At 42.2% G+C, this 27,018-nt stretch overlaps 1 protein-coding gene across 1 annotated transcript in view; it reads right to left on the bottom strand.

Moving 5' to 3' along the window:
- Positions 1 to 27,018, bottom strand: part of LOC122556566 (solute carrier family 22 member 5-like) — a 113,575-nt gene that overhangs the window by 28,582 nt on the left and 57,975 nt on the right. Inside the window, exons 4-6 of the mRNA XM_043703379.1 lie at positions 22,134 to 22,305; positions 15,638 to 15,764; positions 12,119 to 12,219 (exon numbers count right to left, since the gene is read on the bottom strand). Of these exons, the coding sequence (XP_043559314.1) occupies positions 12,119 to 12,219; positions 15,638 to 15,764; positions 22,134 to 22,305 (400 nt within the window). The remainder of the gene's footprint in view (positions 1 to 12,118; positions 12,220 to 15,637; positions 15,765 to 22,133; positions 22,306 to 27,018) is intronic.

Here is a 27,018-nt window from a genome sequence, read left to right as displayed (position 1 = left end):
AGAGAGAGTGCATATTTCGAGAAAGGTAAAACTTATTTCCAGGAAAGCAATTGATGTGCAGAAGAGGTGAGATATTAATTATAAGTGAGAGATTCTCATGACTATCATGTCTTGCATTAAGCTGATAGGTACTGCCAAACCCAAAGTATTGAATAATCGTGGATAAAGGGCAGGGTATAAATATTGTGAAGAACATCACACAAAGGCATGTTCAATGTGGGGAAAGCAATGTTCCGATTGCAATTAACTCATTTTGTGCACAGATTGTGCATGATTGAGATGTATAAAATCATGAGGGACATAGGCAGGATAGACAAGATTTTTTTACCCCCTTGGTGGAAGGCTCAATGACCAGGGAGCACAGATTTAAGGTAAGGGGCAGGAGGTTCAGAGAGAATGTCAGGAGAAACATTCCACCCAGAAGGTGGTGGAAATCTGGAACTCACTGATTACAAGGGTGCTAAAACAGTGCTGAAATATTATGACACAAATAAGAAATCACCCTGTGAGATATAATGACAGTAAGACAGGACTTGAAGCGACTCTAATGCAGCAGGGACAACTGGTTGCATTTACATCCAGAGTGTTAATTTCAATGAAGTGTGCTATGCTCAGACGAAGAGTGTGAGCTTGGCCATTATTTTTTGCCATTATTATTTTCTGAACAATTTCATCAGTATCTATCTGAAACAAACAAAGTAATTATTGAGTCCAAACATCAGCCACTTGAAAGAACTTTCCTCAAGCTGCTACTAACTGCTTCAAAAAATATTACTGCAGTTACAGGATATCATTTGGATGTGACATGCAAGTAAGGAAAGTCATAGAATTATACAGTGTGGAAAAGGTCTTTTGGCCTATTGAGTCTCTATCAATATAACTACTGCTAAAGGTGCACTAAACCCAATTTCCTGCATTTGTCTCACATCTTAGTCATAAAGTAAGGCTGGAGCTGCAGTGAGGTGACTAGAACTTCACACAGTACCCAGCTGTGGCCTGACCAACATTCTGTACGACCCCAACCTTATATCCTTGCTCTTCTACTCAATGCCATGACTGATGAAAGTAAGTGTCCCATATGCCTTTTTAACTATCCTGTTCATGTGGTCTGGGATCAGTGATTAAATACCTCACGATTCCTCTAAGCTTACCAGTGTCCTGCCATTAATTAAATACTCCCTCATCTTGTATCTTCTTCCAAAGTGCATCACTTCACACTTATCAAGGTTAAATATCACCTGCCACTGCCCTGTCCATCTGACCAATCCACCTATATCGTCCTGCAACCCACAACCATCTTCTTCACTATTAACTACCCTCCCAATCTTGATGTCATCTGCAAACTTGCTTACCATTTCCCCCACATTTTCAACTATATCATTTAGATATATAACAAATAATAAGGATCCCAGTACTGAATCTTGAGGTACACTGCTGAACACTGGCCTCCAGTCACTTGAATAAATTTCTACCACTACCTTTTGTGCTCTATTACTCAGCCAGTTTACTGATCTATCTCGCTAAGTTTTCCTGAATTCCATGTGTTTTAATCTTCTCATTCAGTCTCATATGTGGTACCTTATCAAAAGCTTTCATAAATCCATATAAACTAAATCAACTGAACGTCTCTTGTCCACACACGCGATCACATTTCTGAAAGATTCTAACAGATATGTTCAGCATGACCACTGTCTGACAAAGCCATGCTGACTATCCCTAATTAACCCATGCTTTTCCAAATGGATATTAATTATTTCCTTCAGAATTTTCTCCAATAGCTTCCCTACCACTGATGTCAGACTCACTGGTATGTATTTTCCTCATTTATCTCTATCACCATTCTTTAAAAGTGTACCACATTAGCTGTCCTCCAGTCTTATGGCCAGAGAGGAATTAAAAATGTGTCAGAGCCCCTGCGATTTCCTGCCTTGCATCCCACAGCAGTCTGTTTTTAAGTCCATCAGAGCCTCTAATACTTACCCATTTCCTATGTCAAGCTGTGCAAGTTCTACACAATCCCTTTTCCTGAATTCAATATGTATATTCTCCTTTTCCAGAATGAAGACTGAAAAGAAGTATTCAGTCAACACTCTTCCAATATAATGCAGCTTCACACACAGGTTCCTCCTTTGGTCACTAACGGACCCTGCTCGTTCCTCGGTTAACCCCTTCCATTTAATACATTTATAAAATATCTTCGGATTCTTCCTAATTCTGCTCGCAAGTTCTTTTCATGCCCACCCATCCCCGTTTTGCTCTTCCAATTTCTTTCTTCAGTTCCCTCTTGCACTTCCTATGTTCCCATAGGGCCACAGCTGAATTGCTCGCTTTGGACTTATTAAAAGCCTTTCTCTTCTTCCTCATCTAGTCCTGAATTGACCTAGATATCTAGGGTTCTCTCAACTTATTGCTGCTACATTTCTCCCTGAAGCAGATATGCTCCCTCTCCCCCACTCCACAAAGGGGAAGTCGATATACATTATTGAACAGGACTTCTGATGATGAAATAGAGAATTCAAATATATGTGACATCCAGTGTGATTCCATCAACCTAACAAAGATATTAAATACAACAGACAAGCACCTTGCTCAAATCTAACAATGGACAAGAAGATTTCACTCTCCAAGTATGACAAGAGGTAGTGATGAAAGGATGCGCTCAAAGATTTCTAAAAGCATATTGGACATGCAGATATAAATTGCCAAGTTAAGATGGATATTGTACAAAGAAAATAGAGGGATGATCCTGCAGGAGTTGAGAGGAGAGATACATTCATGCAAGTCACTAAGAAATTGAATCAAGTCTAAGGAAGGCAAGATTTGTTCCTTTTGTCAAATATGAAGAACATAATCATGGAACATAAAAGCTAGTGCAATGCTTGTAATAAGTAGAAGTTAAGCAATCATCATCTCCATACCATCTCCAGCCAAATGAAAGGGCAAAGGTAGCATGGATGCAGCCAAAGGAATAAAAGAATTTGAACAAACCCAGCACATATGCTCAGCAAGGCAATCTGAGTGGAGAAATATATTTTCTGAAGACAAGTAAAGTCTGCTACACTATACTGTATGCTTTCTTTTGTATAAACAGAGGTGTTTGGATTGAAATGTAAACATAAGCAAATATCCATCCTGGACTGCTGTAGTCAGGTGACCTCCATGGGATATGCACACTACAGGTAGCCATCCTAATGGTGTTTTAACAAGGGGAGGTGATGGCCAAATGGTATTATCACTAGACCATGAATCCCGAGTGCCAGGTAATGTTCTGGGGACCTGGGTTTGAATCTTGCCACTGTGGAATTTGAATTCAATAAGAATCTGGAATTAAAGATCTGTAATTGAAATCCACTGCAGATGTTTGGGGTTAAAAAATAACCTGGTTTACTAATCTCCTTTAGGGAAGGAAACTGCCATTCTTACCCAATCTGAGCCACATGAGCCTCCAGACCCACAACAATGTGGTTAACTCTTATCTCAAACAGGGAGGGGTAATAAATACTGGCCTGGCCACTGATGCCAACATCCTACGAATAATTTTTTTTAAAAAATTCTTTCTGACCATCCTGGGCTTTGTGAAGACAGATCATTAATTTCTTAAAGGTCACTGGACCTGAAACATTAACTCTGCTCTGCTCTCTCTCTCCTTCCATAGCTGCTGCCAGGCCTGCTGAGATTCTCTAACTTCTGCTTTTGTTTGATTAGTTTCTAAATTGCTCAGCTATCATATCGCTATAATAGATTTTATCATTTTCCTATTATTGATGTGAGGCTAACTAGTGTGTAGTTCCTGGTTAGCTCTCTTCCTCCTTTCTTAAATAGTGGGATAACATTTGTGACCTTTTAAATGCAGACTCTACAGAATGTTGAAAGTTTATCAACAATGCATCGACTATCTCTACAGCCAGTTCTGTGAGCACCCTGGTAGATCAATCTGAGAATTTGTCAACTTTTAAGTTTCATTAATATGTCCAGTTTTTTTTTTAACTAATACTAATTTATTTCAGTTCCTTGCCATTACAAGACTCTTAGATCTCTTACTTCTGGGAGATTATTTTACACTGTGAAGGCATCACTCTTCTGTCTGTCTTGCTTAGCACTCAGATTGAACGGCAGTAAATACAGATGCTATAAACATAACCTGAACTGCCGCAGCATCACTAAAATAAGGGGCTGTAATTAATTCATTACAAAATGGGAGCTGAGCCCACTTAATCATAGGACAAGTCCCTTGTCAGTGTCTGGAACCAGTAAAACCTGCTCGCTTGTCAAAGGGCAAAGATGCTGGTATAGAATTAGCAGCTGCTGCTAGCAGAATGTCTATTCAGCTTATTAATGATCCACTTGACACACATTATCCCTCAGTCCATCACAATTTAGCAGTGGTGCGGAGATATATGGTGCGACCAATGTAGACCTCCTGTTGTCATGGGTGGACATGCGATAAACTCTAACAAATTTGTCTGTAGCCTTGTTGGGTGGTTGGACTCCCTCATTCACTGGCACTCGGTGCCAGATCAAAATATCAATTTTTGGAAAGGGAGAGTGAGCCACTGAATGGGTCTGATGGGCAGGTGAAGCTTCAGCTGCCAGGGAACAACACTTGCTCCCATCAACTGGCTACTAGCTCTCTGCACAACTGACAAAATCCTCTTCCACCCATCAGAATGCTGTCCATTGTTGACATATGCCTGTGCATTACAGGGACTGCAAACATTAGCCAACAGACACTGCACCATGGATCTGCAAGTGCTGCCAGACAGCTAGTTACCAGTTATACGCTGCATGATATTCTCCCTGTTTCAATAAGATCACTTCTCGTTCCTCTAAACCTCAATGAATAAATGACCAACCTGCTCAACCTTTTCTCTTACGATAACCTGCTCAACCTTTCTCTTACGACAACCCATTTATCCATGTAATCAACGTAATGGACCTTTTTACAAACTGCTTCCAATGCAAATACATTCTTCATTAAGTAAGATGACCAAGACTGCGTACAATACCCCACCTAGTCAGTGCTGTTTCCATCCTGAACAAAAATTACAAATTTAAGAAAAACACAAAACAATGCCTACACAGTTAAAACAAGACTTGGCTAGTTGTATATTCTGCTTGCTTTGCAAGAAGGCCAGCATTCCATTTGCCTGCTTATTACATACACTACCTGCATGAGAACATTTCTGAATCATGCATGAAGACACTGTTGCAAGAATCCTTTATATTTAGTATTGCTAAGTTTTGAAGGATTGTTGAAAAAAGGAATTTATTTCAAGTGTTGTGAACATACCTGGAGTGCTTTCATTAAAAAAAGACAAATGTAGGTTCTATGTGGACATTGGAGGCTTTTTTTCCACACGAGCGTTCCTACAAAACACATGATTGTGACAACTGTTTGTTTCACTGTAGACACTGCCGGGACTGTGTTTTGAACATTGACTGGCTTGATAAGATTGTCATTTTCTCTGGTTCAGTTTGAGGGAAACCTGATAAGAGCAAACTGAATTGGAGAGAGTGAAAGCAAACTAGTGCGAATGCTGGAAATCCGAAATAAACGTAATGCTGGAGAAACCCAGAAGGTCTGGCAAAATGTGTGGAGAGAAAAAGAGTTAGAGTTTCAAGGACAATAGGAATTCTTCAGAACTCTTCTTCTTCTGAAGAGAAGTCAGACAAGATTCGAAATGTTAACTTTCTATCTCTCTCCACCGATGCTGCCAGACCTGCTTAGTTTCTCCAGCATTCTCTGTGTTTATTTGCATTAGAGGGAAGCCTGATAAGAACAAGCTGCCCAGCAGATCTCTCCCATTTCTGAAAAGAACCCTCTCTGCATCAGTTCATAATGAAACATATCTGTCTTTTTGAAAGAATGATTGAAAGAACATCTCAAGATTGCATTGCCTAAGCAAGCTGTGTCTGCAAGACTTCAGTGACAACAATGCAATAGTGAATTGACGTTTGCTGAAACTTCAGAGCAACAAATTCAGTAACATCTCACGCTTTATACTTCTGCTTTCAAGAATAACTCATTGACCGAAGCAATTTTTTTTCAAAAAGCCAAACTCTACAGATATGTTTTACTTCCTTTTTCCTGAAGAGTACATGTATACAGTATACATGTTTTCTATTTACTTTGTAAGATAACCATTTACAATTCCAAACTGCTGATGAATTATATGTTAAATATTATTGCATCTTTATTGAATAAGTCTTGTTTGGATAATAAACCAGAGAATTGATTTATAGATGCAATACTGATTGATAGATCCTTTTGTTTAACAAGTGAATTCTTAGAAAAGTATAAAGGAAGTAGGAGTATACTTAAGAGGGAAATCAGGAGGGCAAAAAGGGGACATGAGATAGCTTTGGCAAATAGAATTAAGGAGAATCCAGAGTTTTTACAAATACATTAAGGATTGTGAAGAAGCAAAAAATGGCCTTTGCAGTGAAAGGTACTTCTTGTCAGATATAGGAGTTTAAAGAGAGTTTAAGGGTTACTGCGGATTATATCTGCCATAAATGCTGTTGGATGCAAAATCTTATCAGATCGAGTAGATTGGTTGGAGAGACAGACAGAAGCGATGAGGAATTTGCAACATCAACAGTATGTGATGGATGGCAGTTATAGAAAGGGGGGAAGTCTCAGATACAGTCACATAGATGGGTTAACTCCAGGGAGGGTGAGAGAGGTTGGCACCGAGGGCAGGAGTCTTTTGTGGGTATACCCATTTCAAATAGGTATGCTGTTTTGGAAAAAGTAGGGGGTGATGGATTCTCAGGGGAACATAGCACAAACAGCCAAGTTTCTGGTATTGAGACTGGCTCTAAAGCAACAAGGGGTACGTCGGCTTCCAAGAGGTCAATTGTGTTTGGGGATTCTGTAGTCCGAGGTACAGACAGACGTTTCTGTGGCCAGCAGAAAAAAAGCAGAATGGTGTGTTGTTTCCCTGGTACCAGGATCAAGGATGTCTCAGAGAGGGTGCAGAATGTTCTCCCAGGGGAGGGGCCAGCAGGAGGTCATTGTCCACATTGGAACCAATGACATAGGAAGGGAAAAGGTTGAGACTCTGAAGGGAGATTACAGAGAGTTAGGCAGAAATATAAAAAGGAGGTCCTCAAGGGTAGTAATATCTGGATTACTCTCAGTGCTATGAGCTAGTGAGGGCAGGAATAGGAGGATAGAGCAGATGAATGCATGGCTGAGGAGTTGGTGTATGGGAGAAGGATTCACATTTTTGGATGATTGGAATCTCTTTTGGGGTAGAAGTGACCTGTACAAGAGGGACGGATTGCACCTAAATTGGAAGGGGACTAATGTACTATCAGGGAAATTTGCTAGAACTGCTTGGGAGGATTTAAACGAGTAAGGTGGGGAGTGGGAGCCAGGGAGATAGTGATGAAAGAGGTCGATCTGAGATGGGTACAGCTGCGAACAGAAGTGAGTCAAACAGTCAGGGCAGGCAGGGACAAGGTAGGACTAATAAATTAAACTCATTTATTTCAATGCAAGGGGCCTAACAGGGAAGGCAGATGAACTCAGGTATGGTTAGGAACATGGGACTGGGATATCATAGCAATTACAGAAACATGGCTCAGGGATGGGCAGGACTGGCAGCTTAATGTTCCAGAATACAAATGCTACAGGGAGGATAGAAAGGGAGGCAAGAGAGGAGGGGGAGTGGCATTTTTGATAAGGGATAGCATTACAGCTGTGCTGAGAGAGGATATTCCCAGAAATACATCCAGGGAAGTTATTTGGGTGGAACTGAGAAATAAGAAAGGGTTGATCACCTTATTGGGATAGTATTATAGACCCCCCCCCCCAATAGTCAGAGGGAAATTGAGAAACAAACTTGTAAGGAGATCTCAGCTATCTGTAAGAATAATAGGGTAGTTATAGTCGGGGATTTTAACTTTCCAAACATCGACCGGGGCTGCCATAGTGTTAAAGGTTTAGATGGAGAGGAATTTCTTAAGTGTGTACAAGACAATTTTCTGATTCAGTATGTGGATGTACCTACTACAAAAGGTGCAAACCTTGACCTACTCTTGGGAAATAAGGCAGGGCAGCTGTCTGAGGTATCAGTGGGGGAGCACTTTGGGGCCAGCGACCATAATTCTATTTGTTTTAATATAATGATGGAAAAGGATAGACCAGATCTAAAAGTTGAAGTTCTAAATTGGAGAAAGGCCAATTTTGACGATATTAGGCAAGAATGTCGAAAGCTGATTGGAGGCAGATGTTCGCACGTAAAGGGACAGCTGGAAAATGGGAAGCCTTCAGAAATGAGATAACAAGAATCCAGAGAAAGTATATTCCTGTCAGGGTGAAAGGGAAGGCTGGTAGGTATCGGGAATGCTGGATGACTAAAGAAATTGAGCGTTAGGTTAAGAAAAAGAAGGAAGCATATGTCAGGTACAGATAGGATAGATCGAGTGAATCCTTAGAAGAGTATAAAGAAAGAAGGAGTATACTTCAGAGGGAAATCAGGAGGGCAAAATGGGAACATGAGATAGCTTTGGCAAATAGAGTTAAGGAGAATCCAAAGGGTTTTTACAAATATATTAAGGACAAAACGGTAACCAGGGAGAGAATAGGGCCCCTCAAAGATCAGTAAGGCGGCCTTTGTGTGGAGCACAGAAAATGGGGGAGATACTAAATGAATATTTTGCATGAGTATTTACTGTGGAAAAGGATATGGAAGATATAGACTGCGGGGAAATAGATGGTGACATCTTGCAAAATGTCCAGATTATAGAGGAGCGAGTGCTGGATGTCTTGAAATGGTTATAGGTGGATAAATTCCGACGACCTAGTCAGGTGTACCCTAGAACTTTGTAGGAAGCAAGGGAAGTGATTGCTGGGCCTCTTGCTGAGATATTTGTATCATTGATAGTCACAGGTGAGGTGCTGGAAGACTGGAGGCTGGCAAATGTGGTGGCACTGTTTAAGAAGGGTAGCAAAGACAAGCCAGGGAACTATAGACCAGTGAGCCCGACCTCGGTGGTGGGCAAGTTGTTGGAGGACTTCAGTAAGGCATTCGACAAGGTTCCCCATGGGACACTGATTAGCAAGGTTAGATCTCATGGAATACAGGGAGAACCAGCCATTTGGATACAGAACTGGCTCAAAGGTAGAAGACAGAGGGTGGTGGTGGAGGGTTGTTTTTCAGACTGGAGGCCTGTGACCAGTGGAGTGCCACAAGGATCGGTGCTGGGCCCTCTACTTTTTGTCATTTACATAAATGATTTGGATGCGAGCATAAGAGGAACAGTTAGTAAGTTTGCAGATGATACCAAAATTGGAGGTGTAGTGGACAGCAAAGAGGGTTACCTCAGTTTACAACAGGATCTTGACCAGATGGGCCAATGGGCTGAGAAGTGGCAGATGGAGTTTAATTCAGATAAATGCGAGGTGCTGCATTTTGGGAAAGCAAATCTTAGCAGGACTTATACTCTTAATGGTAAGGTCCTCAGGAGTGTTACTAAACAAAGAGACCTTGAAGTGCTGGTTCATAGCTCCTTGAAAGTGGGGTCACAGATAGATAGGATAGTGAAGAAGGTGTTTGGTATGCTTTCCTTTATTGGTTAGAGCATTGAGTACAGGAATTGGGAGGTCATGTTGCGACTGCACAGGACATTGGTTAGGCCACTGTTGGAATATTGCGTGCAATTCTGGTCTCCTTCCTATCAGAAAGAAGTTGTGATACTTGAAAAGGTTCAGAAAAGATTTATAAGGATGTTGTCAGGGTTGGAGGATTTGAGCTCTAGGGAGAGGCTGAACAGGCTGGGGCTGTTTTCCCTGGAGCATCGGAGGCTGAGGGGTGACCTAATAGAGATTTACAAAATTATGAGGGGCATGAATAGGGTAAATAGGCAAAGTCTTTTCCCTGAGGTCGGGGAGTCCAGAACGAGAGGGTATACTTTTCGGGTGGGAGAGGAAAGATTTAAAAGAGACCTACAGGGCAACCTTTTCACACAGAGGGTGGTATGAGCTGCCAGAGGATGTGGTGGAGGTTGGTACAATTGCAACATTTAAGAGGCATTTGAATGGTATATGAATAGAAAGGGTTTGGAGGGATATGGGCCGGGTGCTGGCAGATGGGACTAGATTGGGTTGGGATATCTGGTTGGCATGGACAGGTTGGACCGAAGGGTCTGTTTCCCGGCTGTACATCTCTATGAATCTGTGAATCTAATTGATATGGATAACATAAATTAATTGGTTATCACGATAACTGGAAAAATTATTTATACTGTACATTGTGACCCATAGAGCAGTTGGATTATAGAAACAGTGCACTCCCCTGATTCAGTTGTGATAACATTTAGATCCTTCAGTACCACATTATACAGTAGTCTTCCCTCATATTAATAATATTTTGCTTTCATATTCGTTCCATGAAAAAGTGAACCTCACACTACCCCAAATTATACACAATTGTATCCATTTTCAGACCATTTGTCCTCGTTACAGCCTCCTTTCCTACCTATCTGAGGCCCAATGGCACACATTAGGCTAACTGACCTATCTCTAGTTTCCTGCTCTTGATTTCCTTTCCTGAACACCAAATCCCAAGCCGGCATTACCCTCCAAGCTATGTGCTGTACCGACATCAGAGCTGCTGGCTGCAAGTGTCAGAACATGTGACATGGTTTCTTTCTCAAATGGCTTCATAGCTCTTGCTCTTCTTCATTGTGGTGGTGGCTGTCCAGGGAATGATGCTTGGATATCTGAAACCAGAAAATCAGAAGGAAAGGATTGGGTTGAGTGCAGGGAGTCCAGGGTCATTGGATCCAAAGATTGACTTCATTTTGTTAGAAGTATGTAGGTAAATTGGGGTTTTAGAAGGAACATAAGGCAGAAACATACCGTCAGCAGCATTGGATGAAATGACTTCCATGACATGAGTGTCCTCCAATAAGCTCTGATGATGCAAACATGCCTATTGTGCCTTGGCCTTTTGCCTGTATTATGAGAACACTTTCAATGTTCCTGCCTTCACAGAACAGCTAGAGAAATGCACAAGCAGAGGGAATTGGATATGGGGTTGATCCTAATAGAAAATGTATGCAAATGAGGAGCAGTATCTGAATATACAGCTTGAGCTCAACTTTCAGGGGTTGCTGATGGGTGAGTGATGCTGGTGAGGTGCATTAACAAGTTTCAGAGACTTAGTGGAGTGATGTCCTTGGAGAAGGACTTCTCTGATCTTGACCATCCGCCTAAAGTCATCAAACGTTTTTGCAGCACAGTTCCCAGGGTGTCACGGTAACACGTGACCTCTACGGTCCCCAGCTCCCAATTTTCTTCAGAGGGTGGTTCTTCAGGACCTCTTTACGACCCTAATGGAAAAACCAACTCTCTTCTTGTTGACCTCCTGAACTAAGGCTTCCATCTCCACATATGAGAACTTGGGAGCCCTCATCTTGCCTGCTGCTCCATTCAGTGTCCTTCTCCTTACAGCCCTTTACATTGCACATTACAGTCCACAGCAGCTTCTGTACATTCAGTGCAACTCCTTTTTAAATTAGGCAGGTTACCTATAAAAATTGCAGGTTAACTGGAATGACTCGATCCTCTGTTGAACGTTTGCAGCACTGGTCATGCTCAGCAAAACGCTACAATCATTCAAATAAGAAAACATCACAAAGTCACTAAATTTGCACACTAATCCCCTCCATGGCTGCATGGCTTGTTTGTGAATCACGACCTCCAACTCATAAAACAAGGGCAAATCAATGTTTTGAGCACAGAATACAAAAGCCAGGGCTAGTATGCTGAACATGCATTAAGACCCATTCCTTCCATCCACCAACCCAAAGTACAGGACAAAATCAAACTCTAGACATTGATTACCAGAAGGCAGAAATAAGATTGGCAAACAAACCCAAAGCCAGAGGAGGGAAAAAACTTTACAAAGAGTGGTTAGAATTTGGAAGACAATGAACGATGGATTGGTGCACACAGATCTGAGTCTAGCCTTCAAAATGGAATTGAACAATAATCCAAAGGAGAAACAATTGCAGATGATATGTGAAAAGAGCAGCAGAGTGCGACTCACAGGATCATTCCTCAATACAGCAAACATCATAGACACCCTCCTGATCAAATACTCACCAAATTAGCAAGTTTATGAGAGTGATGGCTCGGATATTACGAGTTTTAAACAAGTGAATAATTGAATGAGTTTGTTTACTTTTAGCCTTCATGTCTTCGAGCTGGAAAGAAAACAAAGGATTTAGTATCATTGCTCATTATTAGAAAGTATCCATTGTGATATTTATTTCAATTCATTCACACTAGGGATAACTGATCCAGAAAGGTCATTTGAAAACAGTTCAGTGTATACTCTGACATTTGCAGCTTCGTTCTCTCCTCCGCCCCTGATCATGCACCATCTGAAGATAAGAGAAGTGGGACTAGGTATGAACAGAATAAAACCCCCATGCGGAACCATGTTGTATGTGTTTGATCTTCATTTAGGTACAAAAACAGGTACACTTTGGAAACTGTATGCATATTCAGAAAATACTGTGATATGATCATCTATGGTGTTGGTCCAAAATCATTGAAGAGACAAAAGAGTAATGAATGGATCTGTAGCTCAACAGCATGTGACATTATAATATTTCATGTTGATTTGATTTGTTCTTGGGAAAAGGGTATTATGGCAAGTCTAGCATTCCTACTTCCCCTTGAGAAGGTGGCAGTGAAACACCTTCTTGACCTGTTGCCAACTATTTGGTATAGGTACACCACACCAAGGGCAGTATGGGTTGGGCAAGAAATGTTGACCTAATCTGTGACAGCCATATCCTATGGCAGACTTTGTATAAAATTGTCCTATTGGTAGAGAGAAAAAGGAGCTGAGTATTCTAGGATTTTGACCTCGTGACATTCAAGGACCAGTAATTTGCAAAATATAACATAAAAATGGAAAATGCTGGAGAAACTCAAACAGGTCTGGCAGCATCAGTGGAGAATGAAACAAAGTTAATGTTTTGATTCCAATATAGCTCCTCTCCAGAACTGGCAATTTAAAAAACATTCATGGGATCTTCCATCCTTTATTGTCCCGGAAGAGATGGTGGTGAGCTGCCTTCATGATTTACGAGAGTCCTTAGCATTTAGGGACACTCACAGTACTGTTAGAAAGGGAGTGACAATATTTTTACTGAAAGGCAAGATGGCAAGATATTGTGGCGTCAGGACGTGTATTGACTGCCACAGAATTCTTAGTCACTGACCTGCTCTTGTAGCAACTGTATTTATATGGTTGGTTCAGTTCAGTTTCAGGTCAAAGTAACTCTCACAATTGAGCAATGGTAAAGCCATTGAACATCAAGGAACAGTGGTTAGATTCTGTCCATTTGGAAACAGTTATTGTCTTGTACTTGTGAGGCACAAATAATATGTGGCATAAATAATATTGCCATTTATCAGTCCAAGCTTGACGTTGTCTAGGTCTTGCTACATATGGACATGGTTTGCTTCAATATCTGAGGAGTAGCAAATGGAGCTAATCATTGTACAAACATCAGTGATCACCCCTACTTCCAATGATGGAGGGTAGTTCACTGATGAAGGAATTGAATGAAGATGGTTGGGGCAAGGACATAATTGTGAAGAAATCATATTGGCTCTTCTGGTGTCACGGCTGCGTCCCTGCCTCTGAGCCAGGGGGCCTGGGTTCAATTCCCACCTGCTCCAGAAGTGTGTAATAACATGGCTGAACACGTTAATCAGAAAATATCTATTCGGAGGAACTCCTGTTATGATGCAGGAGCAAATTGCTGCAGATACTGGAATGTGCACTGAAAACAAAAAATGCTGGAAATCTCTGCGGTTAGAGACAAAAAAACTGCAGATACTGGAATCCAAAGTAGACAGGCAAGAGGCTGGAAGAACACAGCAAGCCAGGCAGTATCAGGAGGTGGAGAAGTCGACGTTTCAGGAGTAACCCTTCTTCAGGATAGTGAGTCAGGCAGCATTCTTGGAAAGACAGCAAGCTAACATTTTGAGTTCAGATGACTCTTCATCAGAGCTCCTGTTATGATGCCTTGGACTGAGATGATTGACCTCCAACAAATACAACCTCTCCCTCTGTGCTAGATTTGATTCAAATTCGAGAAATTTTCCCCTCTCATTCCCACTGATATCAAACTCAGAATTCAAAAGGCAGTCATTTTTATCCCACCTCTGGATTTCAGCTTTTATGTCTATGTTTGGACCAAGGCTGCAATAAATTCAAGAGTCTGGTGGCCTTGACAGCAAGTTATTCCTGAGCAAGTACTACTTGGTAGTACTGTTGAAAACCCTTTCTAGCAATTAGCTGATGATCAAGAGTTGATTGATAGAGTGATAACTAGCAGGGTTGGATCATGCTCCAAATGAGTGGCCTCATACATTTTCATGTGTTTGGCCTGAGGTCATCAGTTTTTAACCTCTGGTTCAAGAAGTCTTGGCAAGTTGATGCTGGGCATCTTTAGGTGGTTCATAATGCTGCTACTGTGTCCTAATGGCTGAAGGAATGAATTTTTAATTAGTGGGTGAGAGGTTAGTCAAGTACATTTCTTTGTCCTCAACAGTATCAAGTTTCATAGTATTGTTGGAACTGTACTCATTAAGGTAACTCCATCACAACCTATTACTTATGCCTTGGTAGACAGGTTTTGGAATGTCAGGTGATGAGTTGCCCACCACAGAATTCTCAGCCTCTGACCTGCTCTTTCAGCCACAATATTTATACAACTAATACAACTAATCTAAGTTTCTATTCATGGAGCCCCAGGATATGGAGGATTCACTATAAAAAGTAATTTCATTGTTAGAAGTTGTTCTGCCTAATATTTGACTGGAAATGATTTAATATTAGATTAATTTAGATTATATATAACATCATGCAGAATCCAAACAGTGCCACTTGTGGTTTCTTGAAGTTCACCAGACTGACAGACATTTCTATTTTTTCACTACTGCATACAATAAAACTTGTTTCTATTAGTTGGATGGTGTATACTTCATCAATATAATGTAGATAGATAAACAGACTCAAGAAAGTAGTGAGAATTTATCTGGGAGCATATATAAACAATCAAATACTTATTTGGCGTACTGTAATGTAATGCATGTCTTTATGAACAGATGGAAAGATGCAGAAGTGACCTCTCCCTAAATCCTTTTAACTGAAGACAAATGTTCTCCACTGGGCCAACAATTTTATCCACTGTATATGTACACAGTTCAATCCCATGGCTGTGATCAAATTGCAGTTCAGACAGGACAATTGGCCTTCATGAAAACAATAAAGAAAATGGTAACAAGCCATATAAACCATATTTGGTCTCTAATTTGAACATTTTATTGTACTACTGTTGTCTTCAGAACCTAAGGATGCTCATGTCTCATTACCACATGATGAATCCTGTTGGAAAGTGAACCTTTACTTTTGGTAAAGATTGAATTAGGCTTGTTGTGATATTCTTGATGGTCAAATAAGCTGATAGCACTCACTACGCGGACTCTGACTTTAAGAACAGAAGGAGTAATGTGAAAAAAATTGACAATAAAAAGCAGACAGATATTAAATAGTTGAATTAACAAACAGTAAATAAATATTATACTATATATCAATACCTCAAGATCGCTGAAGAGAACATCTGGAGGAGTGATACCATTTTTCTTGGCAGCACGTCGGAGTAGTCCTTCAGCTTCCTTTATCCTGCTGTTTATCAGCAACCAGCGTGGAGATTCAGGAATAAACCTGGAATTAAAAGCATTTTGTTTTAAATAAAGAATATGAATGTCATACAAAAGATTTGACCAGCTACTACTAATATTAAAGTACTCCTTAAGAATCATTATCAACATATAAGAGGCAATGGCACAGGACTCACAATGCCAGGAGCCTGGGTTTAATCCCAGCCTCAGGCAAATGTGTGGAATTTACACATTCTGCATGGGTTTCCTCCAGATGCTCCAGTTTCCCTCCATAGTCCAAAGATGTGTAGGTTAGATTGATTGGCCATGGGAAATGCCGGATTACAGGGATAGAGTGGGATGTTGGGCTGAATGGCCTATATCCACACTGTAGGAATTCTATGATTCTAAGTTTTGGATGGAAAGAAAACCTGGAGGAAAGCAAAGAACTTTGAGAGTAAAGTCCAACATCTTGGATGTAATGACAGGAAGTGGTTTTGGACAAGAGCAATCATTCTGTGTCCGAGAAGTATCAAACAGTAAGTAATTTCTTGTTTTCTCACAAGATGGTGACTAGTTTTCTGGTATGATTCCATAAGAATCTGTTTCATTGATATACCAAAGTATATATTTAATATCGAGTATAGAATTCCTGATGAAGGGCTTATGCCCGAAACATCGATTCTCCTGCTCTTCGGATGCTGCCTGACCTGCTGTGCTTTTCCAGCACAACACTTGCGACTCTGATCTCCAGCATCTGCAGTCCCTACTTTCTCCTATATATTTACTATAAATGTATATAACGACTTGATGTCACAACTTACAGAGTTGGTCTCCATGTTTAAGGAAGATTCTTGTCTGAGGGGATGTGCAGAGAAGACCCATTAGACCCCTTTTTGGGATGAGGAGATTGCCTCATAAGGAGATAAATTCCACAGAGTTTGGAAGAATAATGAGTGATCCCACTGAGACATATAAAAATTAAAGCAATTAAAAAGGTAGACGCTTTCTTTGGCTGGGAAGTCAAGAACTAGGGGTCACAGTATAAGAATAAGGAATGACCTTTCCAGGACAGTGGATCAGGTGAAATTTCTTCAGTCTAAGCATTTTGAACAATTCAAAAGCTCTACCTCAGGTGGCTTTGGAAACACAGTCATTGAAAATAAGATTGACAGATTTTTTTGATATTAAGGATATCAGTTGATATGGTGCTACTGCAGAAAAGTGGAGTGGATTGTAGAAGATCAGCTATAATTGTTGAATGGCAGAATGGAGTGCAAGTGCCCAGGTGTCAATTCTGGCTGAGTAAAACAAGCTTGCTGCATCTCTCTTGTTTTAAATTCTAACTTTCCAATAAATGTATTCACACTGTCTGCCACTTAGGATTCAAAAAAGATTCTTTGTTGAAGTGTTGAATGTGATTACCAAACCTTGAGCCTGTTTTGATGGACTTTATCTCAGAATCATGTTGTTGGAATCGATTTCTACCTGGGCAATATTCTCAACGAAAAACCACCTCCTCATTGTAGTCCAACAGGTTTAATTGGAAGCACTAGCTTTCGGAGCGCTGCTCCTTCATCAGGTGGTTGTGGAGTACATGATTGTAAAACAGAATTTATCGCAAAAATTTACAGTGTGATGTAACTGAAATTATACATTGAAAAATACCTTGATTGTTATTACGTCTCTCATCTGTTAGAATGACCATGATAGTTTCCCTTCTTTCATATGTAAATTGCAAAACTTTTTTTAAAAGTTACATTCTCAAGTGAACTTTAACAACTGGTGTCAGCCCAGATAATGTATTGGGTATAGCACCTCTGTGTGCTACTGCCTGTGCCATAATGTTTTAGACTGATTCTAATCTAAAAAATGAATTAACAGAATCTTACATGGATTCATGCAGTTTTTGAGCAAAGTACATTGTAACTCTGCAAGTACAAATTCACCCCACAAACTTAGATGTGTATGTATGTGTGCATGTGGTTGTGTGTATGGGGAGGGGTGTAGTGAGAGTGCATGTGTGTGTGTGCATGTGTGTGTGTAAAGGGATCTACATCTGTGAGAGGGCACATGTGTGATTGTGTGTGTCTGTAGGATTGCCTCTGGGTGTGTCTGTGTGTGTGTGTGTGCGTGTACGAGTGCCTGTGTGTATGTGTACAAGTGCGCGTGTGTGTGTGTATATGAGTGCGTGTGCGTATACAAGTGCATGTGTTTAGGAGCGTCTGTGCGTGTGTGTGTGTATAGTGCAATGGGGTCACCTATAATGTGACATGAACCCAAGGTCCCGGTTGAGGCCCTCCCTATGGGTACCAAACTTAGCTATCAGCCTCTGCTCGGCCACTTTTCGCTGCTGCCTATCCCGAAGTCCACCTTGGAGGATGGTCACCCGAAGCGTGTGTGTATACAAGTGCATGTGTTTAGGAGTGTCTGTGCGCGTGTGTGTGTGTGTGTGTATAGTGCAATGGGGTCACCCATAATGTGACATGAATCCAAGGTCCCGGTTGAGGCCCTCCCTATGGGTACCGAACTTAGCTATCAGCCTCTGCTCGGCCACTTTTCGCTGCTGCCTATCCCGAAGTCCACTTTGGAGGATGGTCACCTGGAGGATGGTCACCCGAAGGTCCGAGGTCGAATGTCCTGAACCGCTCAAGTGTTCTCCGCTGAAGTGGGAGGGAACACTCCTGTTTGTTGATTGTTGTGTGGTGCCATTCATCCATTGCCGTAGCCTCTGCTCAGTTTCCCCAATGTATCATGCCTCCGGGCATCCATGCCTGCAGCGTATGAGACAGACAACGTTGGCTGAGTCGCATGAGTACCTGTCACACACACACGGTGGGAGGTGTCCCCACATGTAATGGTGGTGTCCACGTCCACACTCTGACACGTCTTGCAGCGCCTACCGTGACAGGGTTGTATGAAGTTGTCCTGAAAGCCGGGCAGTTTGCTATGAACAATGATCTGTTTGAGGTTTGGTGGTTGTTTAAAGGCGAGCAGTGGAGGTGTGGGGAAGGTCTTGGCGAGGTGCTCTTCCTCATCGATAATGTGTTGCAGGTTGCGAAGAACATGGCATAGTTTTTCAGCTCCTGGGAAGTACTGGACAATGAAGGGTACCATGTTGGTTGCAGCTTGTGTCTGTCTCCTGAGGAGGTCATTGCAGTTCCTTGCTGTGGTTGATGAGTTGAGCATCATATCCCGTTCTTGTGAGGGCAACCCTGAGTACTTCCAGGTGCCTGTCATGTTCCTCCTCATCTGAACACATCTTGGGTATGTGTAGGGCTTGTCCATAGCGGATGGCTGTTTTACTATGTTTTGGGTGGAACCTGGAGAAGTGTAGCATTGTGAGGTTATCCGTGGGTGTGTGGCAGAGTGAAGTGCTGAGGTGACCATCCTTGATGGAGATGTACATGTCCAAGAGACAGACAGAGAGTAGTCCATGGTGAGTTTGACGGTGGGATGAAACTTGTTGATATCACTGTGTAGTTTTATCAGTGACTCCTCGCCATGGGTCCAGAGGAAGAAAATGTCGTCAATGTACCTGGTGTATAGTGTTGGTTGGAGGTCCTGCATAGAGAAGAAGTCTTTTTCAAACTTGTGCATGAAAATGTTGGAACATTGGGGTGCAAATTTGGTCCCCATGGCTGTTCCATTTGCCTGGATGAAGAACTGGTTGTCAAAGGTGAAGACGTTGCGATCGAGGATAAAGCAAATGAGTTGTAGGACGGTATTTGGAGATTGGCAGTTGTTGGTGTTGAGTACTGAGGCTGTTGCCACGATGCCAACATTGTGGGGGATGCTGGTGTAGAGTGTGGAAACGTCCATTGTGACGAGGAATGTTCCCGGTTCCACTGGTCCGTGGGTGCTGAGTTTCTGTAAGAAATCCGTAGTGTCGCGATAGAAACTGGGGATCCTCTGCACAATGGGTGTCAAGATGTTTTTGACATAGCCAGAGATGTTGTCACACAGGGTCCCATTGCCTTACACGATGGGACATCCTGGTGTATTGGCTTTGTGCATCTTCAGAAGGCAGTAGAAGTCGCCTATGCGAGAACTACATGGGATGAGGATGCGTGGGGAACTCTGAAGGACTGGATCTAAAGTCCTGATCAACGTGTTTAGTTCACGGGTGTGTTCTTTGGTCAGATTGGCCAGTAGTTGCCTGTAATGCTCCTGGTTGTTCAGTTGTCGGTACACTTCCTTGCAGTCATCTGTTCTACTTTGAATGACAATGGCTCCTCCTTTATCTGCTGGTTTAATAACAATGTTGTGATTGGTTTTGAGAGCATGGATGGCATTGCGCTGTGATCGGGTGACGTTTAGCTCTATCTTGTGAATGTGGCTGATGAATCTGGCATTGACATATTTCCGGGGATTTGAGCGTACATGTCAAGCCAGGGCAGCGGCCCTCCAGTGGGGTCCAAGTTGACTCTTTCTTTGGTCGTTCCTCTATGGATCCCTGTGTTGACTGTTTTGGTTTGTCAGTGGGCTCATTGGGATCACTGGAATCATCCTGAAAGAATGAGTGGGCGGCACGGTGGCACAGTGGTTAGCACTGCTGCCTCGCAGCGCCAGAGACCCAGGTTCAATTCCCGCCTCAAAGAGACTCTGTGTGGAGTTTGCACATTCTCCCCGTGTCTGTGTGAGTTTCCTCTGGGTGCTCTGGTTTCCTCCCACAATCCAAAAATGTACAGGTTAGGTGAATTGGCCATGCTAAATTGCCCGTAGTGTTAGGTGAAGGGGTAAATGTAGGGGGTGGGTTGCGCTTCAGCGGGTTGGTGTGGACTTGTTGGGCCGAAGGGCCTGTTTCTGCACTGAAAGTAATCTAATCTAATTCCCGGAGTCTCACTCTTTTGATGAATTCCTCCGTGTCTGCTGCAAGAACCATGGGGTCCATTTTGGTGGTGGGCCAGAAATTGAGACCTGCTCAGGACTTCAATCTCTTCCAGTCGAAGTTGACAATTGACTTCCCCTCAGTGATAATGTGATCCACTGTGGTGCCATGTTGCGTTTTGCTACTCCTGATGAAAATGCCAAGTTTCTCCAGTTTTTTTGTTCTTAGTGTGCATGTACGTGGTGCAGTTGGTCTGTAACCTGAGGTTGTGTGATTTTTAATTTTGTATACCCCAGTGCAACACCGTCATCTCCCAATCCTCATTGTAGTCTAGATGCAAGTATCTCTGTACCTTCCTCGCCAACATTTTCATTTTCTATAGTGAACACTGCCGAAAAATATTTATTTAGTGCTTCCCCTATCTCCTCTGACTCCACACACAACTTCCCACTATTATCCTTGATTGGCCCTAATTTAACTCTCGTCATTCTTTTATTCCTGACATACCTATGGAAAGCCTTAGGGTTAACCCTGATCCTATCCGCCAACAACTTCTCATGTCCCCACCTGGCTGTTCCTAGCTCTCTCTTTTGGTCTTTCCTGGCTAACTTGTAACTCTCAAGTGCCCAAACTGAGCCTCAGGTCTCACCCTAACGTAGCCTCTTTCTTCCTCTTGACAAAAGATTCAACTTCTTTAGTAAACCACAGCTCCCTCGCTCAACTACTTCCTCCCTGCCTGACAGGTACACACTTATAAAGGACGTGCAGTAGCTGTTCCTTGCTATAGTACTCGTACTGTAGTGGTCCCAGTCAATATTTAGATAGTTGAAGTCCCCCAGGACAACTACCCTGTCTCTCTCACTCCTATCGAGAATCATCTTTGCTATCTTTTCCTCTATATCTCTGGGACTATTCAGAGGCCTTTAGAAAACTCCCAGCATGATGACTTCTCCTTTCCTGTTTCTAACCTCAGCCCATACTACCTCAGTTAACGAGTCCCCAAACATCCTTTCTACAACTGTAATATTGTTCCTGATCAACAATGCCACACCTCCCCCTCTTTTACCATCTTTTCTGTTCTTACTGAAACATCAGAATCCTGCAACAGCCATTCCTGTCCATGCTCTATCCATGTCTCCGTAATGGCCACAACATCGAAGTCCCAGGTACCAACCCACGATGCCAGTTCACCCACTTTATTTCAGATGCTCCTCGCGTTGAAGTACACACACTGCAATCCAATTACTTTGTGTGCAGTGAAGGTAAAGAGGGTTCCGCTGAACACTTAGTCTCACATAAACATGGAAAGAACTGTGGATGATGTAAATCAGAAATGAAAACAGAGGTTGCTGGAAAAGCTCAGCAGGTTTGGCAGAATTTGTGAAGAAAAATCAAAATTAATGTTTCGGATCCGGTGACCCTTCCTCACATTCCAGTCAAGGAGCCATCACTGCATCTCTTTAATTCACTGTCCCTATCCTAATCTTCATCCAAGAAGTACTCTCTAAATTTTCTTCTTAATAGGAATCAATGACAAAAGGCAATGGCAATAAAAGTTCTTACTTACTGATGATATAGGTTAAGTTTCAAATTCCTACTTACCACCACAAAGGAATGTACAGCACGCCAGAGAGAGACAGGAGGAAAAGCAACGTCGACCAGCTTCTTATGAAGTATGCAACCAAAGGAAGGGCCATATAGCCGATTGCATAAGGAATAAAAGCACCCACTGTCGCAAATGCAACCCGAATGGATTTCCCAAGAAGTTCAGATCCTGTAAGAGAACAACCAGGTCAAGGATAACTGCAAATCCAAATTATTGTGTAATTTTATTTCATTGTCTAGTGTCAGCACTCTGAAGGAAAAGTATCCGTGTTGATTCAGAAAATCTTTCAATACTTAAGGTGAATACAACACAACATACAAAGTACAAACCAAGCTGAGTGAAGAACATCAGCTGCAGATGTATGAACGCAGTCCATCTTATGTATGGCACATGATAGGGAGAAGGGGAAAATGTGATATTCAATTGAAAAGCAATTAACAACTGAGATGTCTAACAGACCTGAAACTGGAAATTATTACCTCTATCTATAAGTAAGTAATGACAGTTTCAATGCTCCGCAACTATTTTATATTTTAAGTACTGTAACAGATGCCTTCATTACCATGTGTCAGGCCCCAATTCACCTTGAACTGCATTTCAAGATTTAAATTTGTTTACCTCTGCTTGTCTTAACATATCCACAGATTCTGGTTTACTCAACAACACCATCATCTGCACTTTGATGCCCTAATCCCAAGAAAGCCAGGAGTCTCTATTACCTTTGTGGCTTATCATTTTACAGCTCACTTCTCAGAGTCAAAGAATCATATAGTTGTACAGCATGGAAACAGATCCTTCACTTTAACTCTTCCATGTGGATCAAACATCCTAAATTAATCGAGTCCCACTTGCTGACATTTGGCCCATATCCCTCTAAACCCTTCCTATTCATGTACCCATCCAGATACCTTTTAAATGTTATAATCATACCAGCCTCTCCCACCTCCTCTGCGAGTTCATTCCATATACAACCTTGGCAGCGTCCTTGTAAATCTTTTCTGAACCCTTTCAAGTTTCACATCATTCCTGTAGCAAGGAGATTAATCGAATGCAGTATTCCAAAAGTGACCTAACCAATATCCTGTATAGCCCCAACATGACCTCCCAATTCCTATACTCAATGTACTGGCCAATAAAGGCAAGTGTAGCAAACAACCTCTTCACTATCCTGTCTACCTGTGACTCCACTTTCAGGGAACTATAAACCTACACTCTAAGTTCTCTTTGTTCAGCAACACTCCCTCGGACCTTATCATTACAGGCCTAAGTCCTTCCCTGATATGCCCTGACAAAATATAGCACCTCACATTCATGCAAATTTAACTCCACCTGCCACTCTTCAGCCCATCAGCCCATATGATCAAGATCACACTCCCTCGGACCTTATCATTACAGACCTTCCCTGATATGCCCTAACAAAATATAGCACCTCACATTCATGCAAATTTAACTCCACCTGCCACTCTTCAGCCCATCAGCCCATATGATCAAGATCCCTTTATACTCTGAGGGAACCTTCTTCGCTGCCCATACCCACCACCAATTTTGGTGTCATCTACAAATTTACTAACTATACCTCCTATATTCACATCCAAATCATTTATATAAATGACAAAAAGCAGTGGATCCAGCATGATCTCTGTGGCACACTGCTGGTCTCCAGTCCAAAAAGCAATCCTCCATCACCACCTACCTTCCAGCCGACTTTGTATCCAAATGGCTAGTTCTCCCCATAATCCAAGTCATCTAACCTTGTTAACCAGTCTAAATGTAGAACCTTATTGACCGCCTTACTGGGCTAGAAAATGCCCAGTGCTCTGCCTTCATCAATCCTCTTCATCACTTCTTCAAAAATCTAAATCAAGTTGGTGAGATACGATTTCCAATGCAGAAAAACTATGTTGACTAAGCCTAATCAGTCCTTCTCTTTCCAAACATATGAAAATCCTGTTCCTCAGAATCCCCTCCACTGATGTCAAGCTCACTGGTCCACAGTTCCATGACTTTTCCTTGCCACCTTTCTTAAACAGTGGAACCACGTCAGCCAACCTCCAGTCTTCTGACACCTCACCCATGGCTATCGATGATACAAATATCTCAGCAATGGGCCCAGCAATCACCTCGAGGTTCCCACCATTTCCTTAATTCTGAGGCACATCGAATGTATCAGATCTGGTGTATAAATGGTTTAAAAATTCCCTGCCAAATCTGGCTGGGTCACACAAACACAGCCTCCAGTCCTGCCCTCATCTGTTAACTCTTCACTATTCCATGATCACCCTGAAATGCAAAAAAAAAACCTATGACTACTTTTTCTCATCACAAACTATTTACTTAAACCCTGTCGCTAGTCTCTTCTAACTTCACCTGCAATTATAGAACAAGACGAATCAGAAGACTTTTTGGACTTTTTTGTCAATAAGACCAAGACCATCTAATTAATTCACAGATGGAAAGACCAGTAATATTTTGAAATGAGCATGCTGGTTATACTGGAGCACGATTTTGAAGAACAACTTGGAAACATATGTGCTATTTGCCAGTTTTATTGTTTTTCTTCTGGGTTATTTCTGTGCTTTCCCTCCCTTCCAGCAATCCACCTGAAGAAACATCCATTGAACTCACCTTCTACCCTCGCCATGAGTTCACATCCTTGCTGCTCCAATCTCACCTTGTCCAATCTGACACACCTCCAGTACTTTTAAGTTTATTCTCAATAAACTGTTCATTCAACACTTCACCCATGTTAGCTGATAACATTAATGGCTTTTTTCTTCACATACAGTCCTCTTCTCCTTTAAACTGGTGGTCATCAGTCCTTGCAAATAACAAAGACTTAACCTCACAATCCTTGCAAATCACATCTCATCTCCAACTTCCACCTCTGCTCAAAGTTAATGAATATATGTTGACTCCCAAACTCCATGCTTCTCCTTCCTTCAAGCCAACTTTTAAATCCCCCTAGTTGGGTTTTTATTATTGCGGAGGAGAAAGTGAGGACTGCAGATGCTGGGGATCAGAGCTTAAAAATGTGTTGCTGGAAAAGCGCAGCAGGTCAGGCAGCATCAAAGGAGAAGGAGAATCGATGTTTCGTGCATAAGCCCTTCTTCGGGAATTCAGATTCCTGAAGAAGGGCTTACGCCCGAAACATCGATTCTCCTTCTCCTTTGATGCTGCCAGACCTGCTGCGCTTTTCCAGCAACACATTTTTAAGCTTTTTATTATTGCCACAGATAGCTCTTACCAATTTGTAAATGAAATCTTTTGTGACCCTGACAGGGAGAGGACATGACTTCTTTGTCATTCTCAATCTATCTGCAACTTTTTATATGGTTGACCCTTCCATCCTCCTCCAACACCTCTCCATCCAGCTGAAGGGGGCCCCACTGTATAGTTCTATTCTTCTCTATAAAGCAGTAGGCAGAGAATCAACTGCAATGACTTCCCTTTCTGCTCTTGCTGAGTTACGTCTGGTGCCCCTCAACTACTTGTCCCTGGCTGCTTCCTAGTCTTATCTACATACTATCCCTCAGTGACATACAGTCACAGAGTCATAGAGATGTACAGCATGGAAACAGATCCTTCAGTCCAACCCGTCCATGCCGACCAGCTATCCCAACCCAAACTCGTCCCACCTGCCAGCACCCGGCCAATATCCCTTCAAACCCTTCCTATTCATATACCCATCCAAATGCCTCTTAAATGTTGCAATTGTACCAGCCTCCACCACTTCCTCTGGTAGCTCATGCCATACACATACCACCCTCTGCGTGAAAAGGTTGCCCCTCCGGTATCTTTTATATCTTTCCCCTCACACCCTAAACCTATGCCCTCTAGTTCTGGACTCTCCGACCCCAGGGAAAAGACTTTATCTATTTATCCTATCCATGCCCCACATAATTTTGTAAACCTCTATAAGGTGACCCGTACTCAATACTCTGACCAATAAAGGAAAGCATACCAAAGGCCTTCTTCACTATCCTATCTACCTATGATTCCACTTTCCTGGGACTATGAACTTGCATTCCAAGGTCTCTATGTTCAGCAAAACTCCCCAGGACCTTACCATTAAGTGTATAAGTCCTGCTAAGATTTGCTTTCCCAAAATGCAGCACCTCGCATTTATGTGAATTAAACTCCATCTGCCACTTCTCAGCCCATTGGCCCTTCTGGTCCAGATCCTGTTGTAATCTGAGGTAACCCTCTTTGCTGTCCACTACACCTCCAATTTTGGAGTCATCTGGAAAATGCAGATGCAAAATGCTCGCATCCAAAACATTTCGATCCTTGTGGCACTCCATTGGTCACATGCTTCCAGTCTGAAAAACAACTCTCCACCACCACCCTCTGTCTTCTACCTTTGAGCCAATTCTGTATACAAATGGCTAGTTCTCCCTGTATTCCGTGAGATCTAATCTTGCTAATCAGTCTGCCATGGGTATCCTTGTCGAACGCCTTACTGAAGTCCATATAGATCACATGTACTGCTCTGCCCTCATCAATCTTCTTTGTTACTTCTTCAAAAAACTCAATCAAGTTTGTGAGACATGATTTCCTACGCACAAAGCCATGTTGACTATCCTGAATCAGTCCTTGCATTTCCAAATACATGTACATCTTGTCGCTCAGGATTCCCTCCAACAACTTGCCCACTCACTGGTCGAGAGTTCCCTGGCTTGTCCTTACCGCCCTTCTTAAACACAGTGGCACATGTTTGCCAACCTCCAGTCTTCCGGCACCTCACCTGTGACTATCGATGATGCAAGACGCCCAGCAATCAATTCTCTAGCTTCCCACAGAGTTCTCAGGTACACCTGATCAGGTCCTGGGGATTTATCCACCTTTAACCATTTCAAGACATCCAGCACTTTCTCCTCTGTA

The sequence above is a fragment of the Chiloscyllium plagiosum genome, chromosome 14 (genome assembly GCF_004010195.1).
Source record: "Chiloscyllium plagiosum isolate BGI_BamShark_2017 chromosome 14, ASM401019v2, whole genome shotgun sequence".
NCBI classification, from domain to species: Eukaryota; Metazoa; Chordata; class Chondrichthyes; order Orectolobiformes; family Hemiscylliidae; genus Chiloscyllium; species Chiloscyllium plagiosum.
The sequence above is the reverse complement of the archived record's forward strand: the minus strand, read 5'-3'. Positions and strand labels throughout refer to the sequence as shown.